We start from the raw sequence: 13,378 nt of genomic DNA, 5'->3' as shown, positions 1-13,378 counted from the left end.
CGTCTCAGTCATGTAAAAAAGGTCGTTGACGAACATTTTTCGTCATAGTTTTCGAAATTAACACTGGTTCAAAACATGTATAACAACAATTAGTTTGAGAACAGATGCTAACTGTTATTCAAGTTGTTCATAGTAATACAGAAATGAATACTTCTTAGACTATCACCACTATCTAATTGATGGCGTGGCACAAAGTGACTGTGAAAAGGGTAGTGCTTTGTGTAACAGCTGATCTGACCTGCAGATGTTCTGGTGGAGTTTCTCCTGCAGCTCGATGAAGCTGTCGTAGCGCTCCTGAGTGAAGGTGATGTTCCTCAACACAGCTGCCACAGCATGGGGTCGCACCGCCGCCGTCTGCACAGGAAGAGATACAGAAATGAAAAGTTAATTCAAAGGTTATTTTTTTTTCATATGCTCAAAGCTACAGTGTAGAAATTCTGACCTGAGCTCCTCCAACAATGCAACATATGTAACAAAATACAAAATGAAAAGTAGTGCAAAAAGTCTGTTTACATGTCAATAGAATATGATATGTGCAATAACAGAATATGTATGTAAATTAAATACAGTTTATTGCGGTGATAACTATTTAAAGGTCCCATGTCATGGCCATTTCTACTGATCATAGTTCCATTGTTGAGGTCTACTAGAATAGATTTATATTGTGCAATTTTCCTAACTCACATTGGTTTCTCAAACAGCATCTCTGTAAACTACGTGTATTCAGCAGTATTCACTCTCTCCACTAAACGGCTCGTTGCAGCTCCAGCCCCAACCTCCCTGTGAGCACAGTGTGCTCTGATTGGTCGGGACGTTGTGAATCGCGCTAAGCTCCGTGGAGGTGTGGTTTCCTTGTTTAGCGATACACAGCGATACACAGCCAAACTCACCCTGAGCACACACAAAGTCACAGCCGAAGTAAAAACAATAAGTGTGGCTTGATATTGAGTAAGAAAAAGGTTGATAGACGCTGTGAGAATGGGTCTGCAGAGAGAATGGGTCTGCAGAGAGAATGGGTCTGCAGAGAGAATTTCGCCGCGATCCCAACTGTCTGTTATCAGCCTGCAGCCAGGGAGGAGAGATCAACAGAGCTGCCTGCACTGAGTGTGTGTGTGTGAGGAAGTCCGTGGATTGGTCAATTTGGACCAATCAGCGGGGGCTTAACGTAACGGCTCCGCGGACGTAACGTAACGGCTCCACGGATTGGCCCATTTGCAGCCAATCCGGCTACTGGACATTCCTACGACACAGCACCCAGGAAGTAAACAATGGACAGTGACGTATCTCCAACGAGGCGTTTCGGGGAGGTCTTCTCTGTGTTAGAGTTTTACTCGCTACAGGGTGGACTTTGAGGGTTTTGGCTCTGCAGACCGTTTACATGCAGGAAAACCTTCATAACACACGAGGGGACGGGTGATAACCAGAAAAGCATGACATGGGACCTTTAAATAAATTAGTAAATTGCAAGATGACAACGGGAATGTGTATCGGGGCACCTAACAGAGCTAAATACACACATGTATCAGATGTTATGTTATTAACCAAACTACTGATAGCTCCAGTGCTCGTGTGTTACCGCCCACCTCCTCTGTGATGACGAGCTTCTGAGGCTCCCCACTGAGCGGGCTAACGCGTCTGTAGCGAGGCGCCTCCAACCTGCAACACAAACACAAACGTTGCACCCTCAGAAAACAGCCATAACAATGTTTTAAAATGTGGATTTTCAATGAGTGGAAACTTAAAAGCCAACTTCAGTCCTGATTAGAACTATCCATTTATTTTCAGAATTTGAAACCTTAGAAATGCCTATTTTTTTGCTTTACGCCATGTTTTTACAAATGAAAAAAGACAAAAATGTCATTATTTTCTGTATACTAAATGCCGTTGAAGCAATTGTATACTTTTCTTTATGTATGTTAATGATCAGCAAACACAAAATGTTTCCAGATTCGGCAAAAACTGTTTTCTGGGAGGACAAAAAACTCCACTTTCTAAAACAGATAGAAATTATTATACATTTTCCACTTTCTGGAGAGGATCATAAATACATGCAGTGTTTCCCCTACCATTGTCTTGGCGGGGCGCTGCGCCCTGCCAACGGAACCTCGCGCCCTGCCTAAAATTCAAGGTGTTTTTTTGTTTTGATTATTTAAAGATATATATATATATATATATATAGCACCAAATTGCAACTGAAGTAATCTATCTACGGTCACGTTTCACATTGAACATGTGCTCTTTTATTAAATAAACTAAACGCCTATGTTATTTATCCAATGTGCATGTTTCAGTGTCCACTGCCTTGCGTATTCACATTCTCCCTCCGCTCTGTTTCTGAAGGGCGGGGATCCGCTCCCCCCCCCCCCCCCCCACACACACACACACACACACGCGAATGCACACACTCACAATCAGAGACAAGAGCGGAGGAAAGGAGGAGAACAACAGCTCTGCTGTCTGCCCGTTTGTGTCCCCCCCCAGTTTCAAATTAGTTTATTATTATTTTTTAACTGCAAGCCGTTATCGTCACGAGAGAAGGATACATACAGCGTGCCCAGGTGGACGCGTGCGAACGCGACAACGAACGTAGCGTGCGCATTCTAAAAATGGTGAGCAGGTACCGCGGTTTTGAACTATAGTATTGAATTTGACAGAAAATGAAACGCCAGCAGAAGAATAGTCGAATGAGTTGGGTGAAAAAAAAGACAGGAGATGTGAGTTGGTTTATTCAGTAAATTAGCTCAGGATAATTGGATGTTCTGTCTACACCTGTTGATGTGAGGCTAATGCAGGATTTGCTAGCTTGATGCTACCGACATTTAGCAGCAGTGACTCAACAAATTGCCACTTAAAATGTATCGTCAGCAATGTATGACAAGTAGACTGCTTGTTTAATGTTAGACTCACACCAATAGCTCAATGTGATCATAACACGATTGCTTTCATATCAGAGATCAGATGAGGTGGAGCTGCCTCCAGCAATAGAGGATGAGGCAGAGAGAAGCAGCAGCAGCACAAATTTGCAGCAGGTATGTTATATGCTGTAGTCAGGTGATTTAAATGTATCAATGAAAGGAAGAAGTGTAGGCTACATGATAAGAAGGGAATACAGTTTGAATTAAAGTAATAAAGTATAGTGTAACACTGTACTTTATTACTTTTTAATGTACAAATACTTTGTTACTGTACGATATCAATAACAATAATCCGCAGCTCCTCTCTCTGCTCCAGAGGATAAAAAAAATTTGGGTGCCCTGATTTTTTTTCGGGATAACCGAGCAGCACCCTGCCAAGGCAGTACACCTAGGGGAAACACTGACATGCATCCTGAGATTGAAGCTCAAGCCGGTGACGAGCGATTATTAACATTTTTAAGTATTCAGAAAAAGGCAGAATTTTTAGATTTTGAGAAAAAGTCTGAATTTTTTGAGAAAAAGTCAGAATTTGGGGATATTGAGAATGTCTGAACTTTTGAAGATTTTGAGAAAATGTCAGAATTTTAGATTTTGAGAAAATGTCAGAATTTTTGGAGATTTTGGGAAAAAGTCAGAATTTTTGGAGATTTTGAGAAAATGTCAGAATTTTTGGAGATTTTGAGAAAAAGTCAGAATGCGATCCATTTTTTACCAACTCGAGCCCGTAACTACCAAAGTATGGATTTATTTTCAGAGTTTGAATGACATAAATGCAGGTTTGTTGAACTATTCAATCCCATTTTTATGGAAAAGAGGCAAACATCTCTATGGTCAATATCTCCAACCCTCAGCAACTCACACCAAAACTATCTAGATTAGAAAACAGCGGTACAGGGGCGAGGGGCAAACATGCATTTTAAATACCGGCGTGAACTTTCCATTTAAATCCCTTTAACTCCTTACTTTATCATTGCTGTTCAGGAACTAGTTGATGCTCTGTATGTGATGACTACTTCCATTCTGGAGAGGATCACAGATACATGGATCCTGAGATTCAAGCTCAAGCCGGAGACGAGGGATATGTTTCTAACAATTCCTATAATGTAGCCTTCACAGCAGTATACAGGTTCACAGAAAAACCTCTCACTTGTTCTTGAAGACCTGCAGTCCTCGGACGAGCCCCTCCAGACACAGCAGGTCGTAGCGGTTAGCGGGAACATCGATCTTATACAGGATGACGTCCGACGCTCCCGAAGCCTTGGAGTCGCCCTGCTCTCGGCTGATTATCTCCTTCTCTGAGGTCTGGAGCGCGGCAGAGCAGAGTTCACGGGTTACAGCTGCAAATACTGATTATTTCCAACATGGATTCATCTAACGATCATTTAGTTTCAGTTAATGGATGATTGTTTAGTATTTGAACTGTGAAAAAATACCAATTAAAACTCCAAAAGGTATTTTTTTGGAACAAACACCCCGATAATATATTGACATATAATGTTTACAAATTGGCAAATGGCAGATATCGTCTCATTTGAAAGGCTCAAATCTGAGAATACATGAGTTGCTTGTTTACAGCTGCAAATGCTGATTATTTCCAACGTGGATTAATCTAACGATCATTTAGTTTCAATGAATGGATGATTGTTTAGTGTTTGAAGTGTGAAAAAATGCCAATTACTACTCCAAAAGTCTTATGGACCAAACATCCCAGAATGATTGGAAAATAGCAGATATCGTCTCATTTGAAAGCCGGCTAAAATCTGAGAAGTTGTTTTGGTAACATTTACAAATAAGGACTGATTACGCAAAGTGGAGAGAATAGGAATATTGACAAAAATAAAAAAAAGTGCAATCATTAACATTAAATAAAAATATAAACAGAAAAAGTATTTAACCACTTAAAATGTGTTATTGCATAAAAGCATGTATTAAAGTGGGTTTTAAAACGTGATTTAAGAGGTTACAGATTCTAAAGCATTATATATTCAGGGTTCATACACTTTTTCACCAATGATTTTCAAGGACTCTCCATGACCTTTACCTAATTTTCCATGACCAAAAAAATGACTGTCTCAGCGGTACCACTGAAAATTGTTTATTTTAACATGGAACAGGAAAATAAGGTCTGAAACATGTTGAGCCTATCTAAAACAAATCTAATAGTAGGCTCAGTAGCTTCTACACGCTAAAGCAACTCAAATCTCTCACCAGCAAAACACCTCATCAGTTAAACGCCATTTTACGTATCATTACTGTACGATACAGTATTTATTATAATTATAGTATTACTATTCCGGCGATTAGCTAAAATACAAATTATATTTGATGCAACTTTAGTTACATTTCCATGACTTTTCCAAAACTTGGGGAACAATATTGTTTTCCATAACTTTTCCAGGGCCTGGAATTAGCATTTTGAATTTCAATGACTTTTCCAGGTTTTTAATGACCGTAAGAACCCTGTATATTATATTGTTGTTCCTTCTGCAACATATTTTCAAAATGTGTTGATTTACTAATCTTGGACGCTAGTTTTTAGGCTTCAATAAGCAGCACAAACTTAAATTCAAACAGTGTTTTGATCTTTTTCATTACAGTTCACTCACAATTTCATCCAGCTCCAGCCCATACTCAAAGCACAGCTCGTCAAACTCTACATCGGCTGTAACAACAAAACAAACACTTCATTCATAAAACGTTTCAATAAAACAGCAGGCTGCTCAGATTTAAATGACAGGAGGAGGAAATGATGCAATCACGTTGTCATCAAACAAATGCATGTCAAATATCTAACTAACACTACTCTCTTGATGACATTAATATACACAGGCATACGTCAACATTCACGTTTATATTTGGCATTAATTCCCTTTTAAAATGTACTTTTTCATTTAAAACGCTTGTAGTATAGTCAGAGAACGCTAAAGTTAGCCATTTGTTGCTAACATCAGGCTAATGGTTTCATGCAAATCACTGAGTTTCTCGGTCTCTTAAAAGCCTAAATGACATTAAATAACCCGGCAGATACGTGTCCCATTACTTGAATATGTATTACACATGACTTACTGTATGTTTTGCCCAAAGCTTTGAACAGAAGATCCCTCTTTACTCCGACAGTCGGCATGTTGCGATGCTAATCCTGCTTAGCACAGGGGAAAGGAAGGACCCCGCCAACCGGCTGCAGCTGTCAGGAGAGGTGCCTGACTGAAATACACTAACTGTAAAAATGACATCCAGTTCTTGAGAAATGTATTTGCAGAAATGGGAGAAGTACTCAGATCTTGTACTTCAGTAAAAGTAGAAGTACTCAGATCTTGTACTTGAGTAAAAGTAGAAATACTCAGATCTTGTACTTAGTAAAAGTAGAAGTACCAGAGTGTAGGAATACTCTGTTACAGTAAAAGTCCCGCATTCAAAATGTTCCTCAAGTAAAAGTAGAAAAGTATTCTCATCAAAATATAGTGAAAGTAGCGACAGTAAAAGTAGTCATTGTGCAGATTGGTCCATTTCAGAATAATATATATGATATGTTTTATAATGATTGATCATGAAAGTGTTCTCAAAGCTGGTAAAGGTGCAGCTAGTCTGAATGACTTTGTATTCTGCAGGGTAGCTGGTGGATTTACTCCAGGTGGAACTAAAGTCTGATTTAACACTTGATTATATTTCACATCATTCATCCAGATCTGTGAAGTAACTAAAGGTATTAAATACATGTAGTGGATTAAAAATACACCATGTACATTACATTACATTACATTGCATTTAGCTGACGCTTTTATCCAAAGCGACTTACAATAAGTGCATTCGACCAGGAAGATACAACCTTTAAGAAAACAGAATCATATAAGTACATCAGGTTTCATAGAGCCAAACATTTCAAGTGCTACTCAACTGGCATTTAGAAAGCCAGCCCTTTATTAGTATATAAGTGCTTTGTTAGTAATTTTATCGCTCGAAGTGGAGTCTAAAGAGATGAGTTTTCAGTTTGCGTCGGAAGATGTGTAAGCTATCTGCTGTATAGCTATGTACCTCTGAACTGTAGTGGAGTAGAAGTACACAGTAGCATAACATGGAAATACTCAAGTAAAGTACAAGCACCTCCAAATTTTACTTAAGTACAGTACCCTAGTAAATGTACTTCCTACCTCTGAATTTACTGATATAATGTGATCATTTAATTTTCATTATTTTCAAATTCACGGTGTAGATATTTTAAGAGCTGGTGATACCTGGATACTAAAACTAATTTATAAAACAATGAAACGAGTTTGTGTGATTCAACCCTTTTAGTTTTTTGTATTTAGCTACAGTATACATAATTCTAACCTTATAACAGATCAAGTATGCAATGCTTCATCATGATATCGGTTGAAATTTTTTTTTTTAGATTTAGCATGTTTTGAATAATATTTAAAAAATGTGTCTATGAGAGCCAACCCCTTTGTATTCATTTAAAAATAACAACAAATCATTCTGAATCAATCAACCAATCAGTGCGTCCTTGTTGTTTCAAGTTAATAGGTATTTATACTTCTTCCTTTATTCAGCAATATTTTAGGCTACAACGAGTCAGAATGCATTCTTGGGTTTCATTAAAAACCTTACTTTACTTCTGTCACGTCCATTTTTAACTTGCATCAAGACATTCGTATGTGTCCTAATACACTTGTGTCACTTTCGCTGTTGTTTATTTTTTTGTTTTATAGGAAGACACCTGCAAAAACCCAGATAGACTTTATGATGAGGGGAGAAGAGTATCATCGGAGAACAGCTGGATCAACATCAGTCTACAGCCACGATAGGAAAACCTTTCACCTGTGACCAGTGTGAGAAGAGCTTTAGCCAGGCAGGCAATTTGATGGTCCACCAGAGAATCCACACTGGAGAGAAACCCTACTTCTGTGACCAGGGTGAGAAGGATTTCAGGGACTTATGCAGTGTGAAGCTACACCAGCCTACCAACGACGTAGAGAAACATGATGAGTTTCAGAGAACTAGACCACTTGAAGATCAGCGTACCGCACATGGGAGAAAAGCTTCACTATCGCACTGAGACAGTTCAGAAAGAGTGAGGTGGACTGTTTGACACAACTCTCTGTTAAAAGATGCTGTGTGGATTTTAAAAGTTGTTAAATCGTTCTCAATAAAATGAATATGCATGTACTTAAGTTCTTTTTTTCAACAGCAAAAACACACACAAAGCTCCCTGAAGAGCAAGGCACTACCGAAACTTAAAGGGCACCTATTCCTCGGACATCACTGAGGACCTGACATGGACTCATCACACTAACACCATCACCGAAACAGCTCGACAGCGGCTCTTCTTCCTCCGCAGGCTGAGGAGGTTCAACATGGACTCCAGGATACTCTGCAGCTTCTACAGGTGCTCCATAGAGAGCATCCTGATCTTCTACAGGTGCTCCATAGAGAGGATCCTGACCTTCAGGTGCTCCATAGAGAGCATCCTGACCTTCAGGTGCTCAATAGAGAGGGTCCTGACCTTCAGGTGCTCCATAGAGAGGGTCCTGACCTTCTACAGGTGCTCCATAGAGAGCATCCTGACCTTCTACAGGTGCTCCATAGAGAGCATCCTGACCTTCAGGTGCTCCATAGAGAGTGTCCTGACCTTCTACAGGTGCACCATAGAGAGTGTCCTGACCTTCTACAGGTGCTCCATAGAGAGCATCCTGACCTTCTACAGGTGCTCCATAGAGAGGATCCTGACCTTCTACAGGTGCTCAATAGAGAGGATCCTGACCTTCTACAGGTGCTCCATAGAGAGCATCCTGACCTTCAGGTGCTCCATAGAGAGGATCCTGACCTTCAGGTGCTCCATAGAGAGGATCCTGACCTTCTACAGGTGCTCCATAGAGAGCATCCTGACCTTCAGGTGCTCTATAGAGAGGATCCTGACCTTCAGGTGCTCCATAGAGAGGATCCTGACCTTCAGGTGCTCCATAGAGAGCATCCTGACCTTCAGGTGCTCCATAGAGAGCATCCTGACCTTCAGGTGCTCCATAGTGAGCATCCTGACCTTCTACAGGTGCTCCATAGAGAGCATCCTGACCTTCAGGTGCTCCATAGAGAGCATCCTGACCTTCAGGTGCTCCATAGAGAGCATCCTGACCTACAGGTGCTCCATAGAGAGCATCCTGACCTTCTACAGGTGCTCCATAGAGAGCATCCTGACCTTCTACAGGTGCTCCATAGAGAGCATCCTGACCTACAGGTGCTCCATAGAGAGCATCCTGACCTACAGGTGCTCCATAGAGAGCATCCTGACCTTCTACAGGTGCTCCATAGAGAGCATCCTGACCTTCAGGTGCTCCATAGAGAGTATCCTGACCTTCAGGTGCTCCATAGAGAGCATCCTGACCTTCAGGTGCTCCATAGAGAGGATCCTGACCTTCAGGTGCTCCATAGAGAGGGTCCTGACCTTCAGGTGCTCCATAGAGAGGATCCTGACCTTCAGGTGCTCCATAGAGAGGGTCCTGACCTTCTACAGGTGCTCCATAGAGAGCATCCTGACCTTCTACAGGTGCTCCATAGAGAGCATCCTGACCTTCAGGTGCTCCATAGAGAGCATCCTGACCTTCTACAGGTGCTCCATAGAGAGCATCCTGACCTTCAGCTGCTCCATAGAGAGCATCCTGACCTTCTACAGGTGCTCCATAGAGAGGGTCCTGGCCTACAGGTGCTCCATAGAGAGGGTCCTGACCTTCTACAGTTGCTCCATAGAGAGGGTCCTGACCTACAGGTGCTCCATAGAGAGCATCCTGACCTTCAGGTGCTCCATAGAGAGCATCCTGACCTTCTACAGGTGCTCCATAGAGAGCATCCTGACCTTCAGGTGCTCCATAGAGAGGATCCTGACCTTCTACAGGTGCTCCATAGAGAGCATCCTGACCTTCAGGTGCTCCATAGAGAGCATCCTGACCTTCAGGTGCTCCATAGAGAGCATCCTGACCTTCAGGTGCTCCATAGAGAGGATCCTGACCTTCTACAGGTGCTCCATAGAGAGCATCCTGACCTTCAGGTGCTCCATAGAGAGCATCCTGACCTTCAGGTGCTCCATAGAGAGCATCCTGACCTTCAGGTGCTCCATAGAGAGGGTCCTGACCTTCAGGTGCTCCATAGAGAGCATCCTGACCTTCAGGTGCTCCATAGAGAGCATCCTGACCTTCAGGTGCTCCATAGAGAGGATCCTGACCTTCTACAGGTGCTCCATAGAGAGGATCCTGACCTTCTACAGGTGCTCCATAGAGAGGGTCCTGACCTTCAGGTGCTCCATAGAGAGCATCCTGACCTTCAGGTGCTCCATAGAGAGCATCCTGACCTTCTACAGGTGCTCCATAGAGAGCATCCTGACCTTCTACAGGTGCTCCATAGAGAGCATCCTGACCTTCTACAGGTGCTCCATAGAGAGCATCCTGACCTTCAGGTGCTCCATAGAGAGGATCCTGACCTTCAGGTGCTCCATAGAGAGGATCCTGACCTTCTACAGCTGCTCCATAGAGAGCATCCTGACCTTCAGGTGCTCCATAGAGAGCATCCTGACCTTCAGGTGCTCCATAGAGAGGATCCTGACCTTCAGGTGCTCCATAGAGAGGATCCTGACCTTCTACAGGTGCTCCATAGAGAGCATCCTGACCTTCTACAGGTGCTCCATAGAGAGCATCCTGACCTTCAGGTGCTCCATAGAGAGGATCCTGACCTTCTACAGGTGCTCCATAGAGAGGATCCTGACCTTCTACAGGTGCTCCATAGAGAGGGTCCTGACCTTCAGGTGCTCCATAGAGAGGATCCTGACCTTCAGGTGCTCCATAGAGAGGGTCCTGACCTTCTTCAGGTGCTCCATAGAGAGCATCCTGACCTTCTACAGGTGCTCCATAGAGAGGATCCTGACCTTCAGGTGCTCCATAGAGAGCATCCTGACCTTCTACAGGTGCTCCATAGAGAGGGTCCTGACCTTCTACAGGTGCTCCATAGAGAGCATCCTGACCTTCAGGTGCTCCATAGAGAGCATCCTGACCTTCTACAGGTACTCCATAGAGAGCATCCTGACCTTCAGGTGCTCCATAGAGAGCATCCTGACCTTCTTCAGGTGCTCCATAGAGAGCATCCTGACCTTCTACAGGTGCTCCATAGAGAGCATCCTGACCTTCTACAGGTGCTCCATAGAGAGCATCCTGACCTTCAGGTGCTCCATAGAGAGCATCCTGACCTTCAGGTGCTCCATAGAGAGCATCCTGACCTTCTTCAGGTGCTCCATAGAGAGCATCCTGAACTTCTTCAGGTGCTCCATAGAGAGCATCCTGACCTTCAGGTGCTCCATAGAGAGCATCCTGACCTTCTACAGGTGCTCCATAGAGAGCATCCTGACCTTCAGGTGCTCCATAGAGAGCATCCTGACCTTCTTCAGGTGCTCCATAGAGAGCATCCTGACCTTCTACAGGTGCTCCATAGAGAGTATCCTGACCTTCAGGTGCTCCATAGAGAGGATCCTGACCTTCAGGTGCTCCATAGAAAGCATCCTGACCTTCAGGTGCTCCATAGAGAGCATCCTGACCTTCTACAGGTGCTCCATAGAGAGCATCCTGACCTTCTACAGGTGCTCCATAGAGAGCATCCTGACCTTCAGGTGCTCCATAGAGAGGATCCTGACCTTCAGGTGCTCCATAGAGAGGGTCCTGACCTTCAGGTGCTCCATAGAGAGCATCCTGACCTTCTACAGGTGCTCCATAGAGAGCATCCTGACCTTCTACAGGTGCTCCATAGAGAGCATCCTGACCTTCAGGTGCTCCATAGAGAGGATCCTGACCTTCAGGTGCTCCATAGAGAGGGTCCTGACCTTCAGGTGCTCCATAGAGAGGGTCCTGACCTTCTACAGGTGCTCCATAGAGAGTATACTGACTGGCTGCATCACGGCCTGGTACGGCAGCTGCACCGCCCTCAATCGTAAGGCTTTACAGAGGGTGGTGAAAACTGCACAGAACATCACCAGGACGGAGCTGCCATCCATGGAGGACCTTTACTCCCAGCGGCTCAGGAAGAAATCCCTCAGGATTAAAAAAGACCCCCATCACCCCAAACCACAAACTGTTCAGTCTGCTGCCGTCTGGCAGGCGTTACCGCAGCATCCGGACTAACACCACCAGACTCAGAGACATTTTCATCCGGAACAATTATCAAACGCGGAACAACGGCCAAAAACGCATACATAAGCAGGAAACAGCTGCAAATAATGAAATGAAAAACTGCATTTACAAAAATGATGCAAACTAAATACAACACACAAACCCTGAAAACAAACGCAACAGAAAAACGCTCTAAATACAAAAACGATATGCAAAGTCAAAAACACATTCAAACCCAAAAACACATACAAACCCAAAATCACACAATGCTCCAGGCCTCTAGGGGGAGCGTTACGTGGAACAGATTGATGTCTGAACAGACATAGAGAGAACGAACGAGAGTGATGGAAATAGAGAGGCGAAGTCCCTCCCTTTCCGGGGGACCTCCATGGGACCTTATTTCTGAAAAAATATGTATTGAAGTCAATGGGGAGAGAAATATTATCTCTCGATCCCGTTTGAATTGTGCCACGAATTACACATATGATGTTTGTCAATTTAAAAGATAATTTGGCAAGTCAAACAAATAAAAATGTGTCGTAAAACTGTGAAGTAACACTTTGTTTTGTGTGAAACCGCTCAATGAACTACATCTCCCATCTCGCATCACACACCAAGACGGCCGTCACGTTGGCACATTTCACTTCTTTCTCCAAGTCTGGGCACGTTGAGAGCTGTACACACACACAAGGGGAGTTAGTCGGTTCCGTAAGAGCCAGCATGCGGGACCGGGATTCTGGGATTTGTAGTCTTTAGTTGCATATTTTTCATAGTCTTATATTTCAACAGTTTTACGACAAACTGTGACTTTTTTGACATGGAAATGATTTTTTAAGATTGACAAACATCATATGTGTAATTCGTGGCACAATTCAAACGGGATCTAAAGATAAGTTTTCTCTCCATTGACTTCAATACATAATTTTTCCGAAATAAGGTCCCATGGACCGGAAGTAGATGGGCGTGACTTTGCCACTCTATGTCTGGTCAGTCATCAATCTGTTCCACGTAGCGCGCCCCCTAGAGGCCTGGAGCACTGTATGTTTTGGGGTTTGTATGTGTTTTTGTATTTGCAGCGTTTTTCTGTTGCGTTTGGGGTTTTTTGTGTTGCATTTAGTTTGCATAATTTCTGTAAATGCAGCGTTTTTTTGTTGGATTGGTTTTCAGGATTTGTTTGTTTTTCATTTAATTATTTGCAGCTGTTTCCTGCTTATGTATGCGTTTTTGGCCATTGTTCCGCGTTTGCACCTGCCGGCCACCGTAAATATGATTTGCATAAAAAGACTTAGCCCTTTTCAATGTATTTTTGTTTATTTTGTGTTT

At 43.0% G+C, this 13,378-nt stretch overlaps 1 protein-coding gene across 1 annotated transcript; it reads right to left on the bottom strand.

Annotated features, from left to right (window-relative positions):
• Positions 1 to 238: 238 nt before the first annotated feature.
• On the bottom strand, positions 239 to 6,116 carry farsb (phenylalanyl-tRNA synthetase subunit beta; the record flags this gene model as incomplete). The annotated part of the gene is made up of 5 exons (XM_079695567.1): positions 5,982 to 6,116; positions 5,522 to 5,577; positions 4,063 to 4,217; positions 1,584 to 1,656; positions 239 to 354 (listed from the first exon to the last, which is right to left on the bottom strand). Coding segments are annotated over exons 1-5 (458 nt in total), but the record flags the coding sequence as incomplete, so codon positions are not given.
• Positions 6,117 to 13,378: the final 7,262 nt, after the last annotated feature.

Source organism: Notothenia rossii (genome assembly GCF_949606895.1).
Source record: "Notothenia rossii genome assembly, contig: scaffold_581, whole genome shotgun sequence".
NCBI lineage: Eukaryota > Metazoa > Chordata > Actinopteri > Perciformes > Nototheniidae > Notothenia > Notothenia rossii.
The sequence above is the reverse complement of the archived record's forward strand: the minus strand, read 5'-3'. Positions and strand labels throughout refer to the sequence as shown.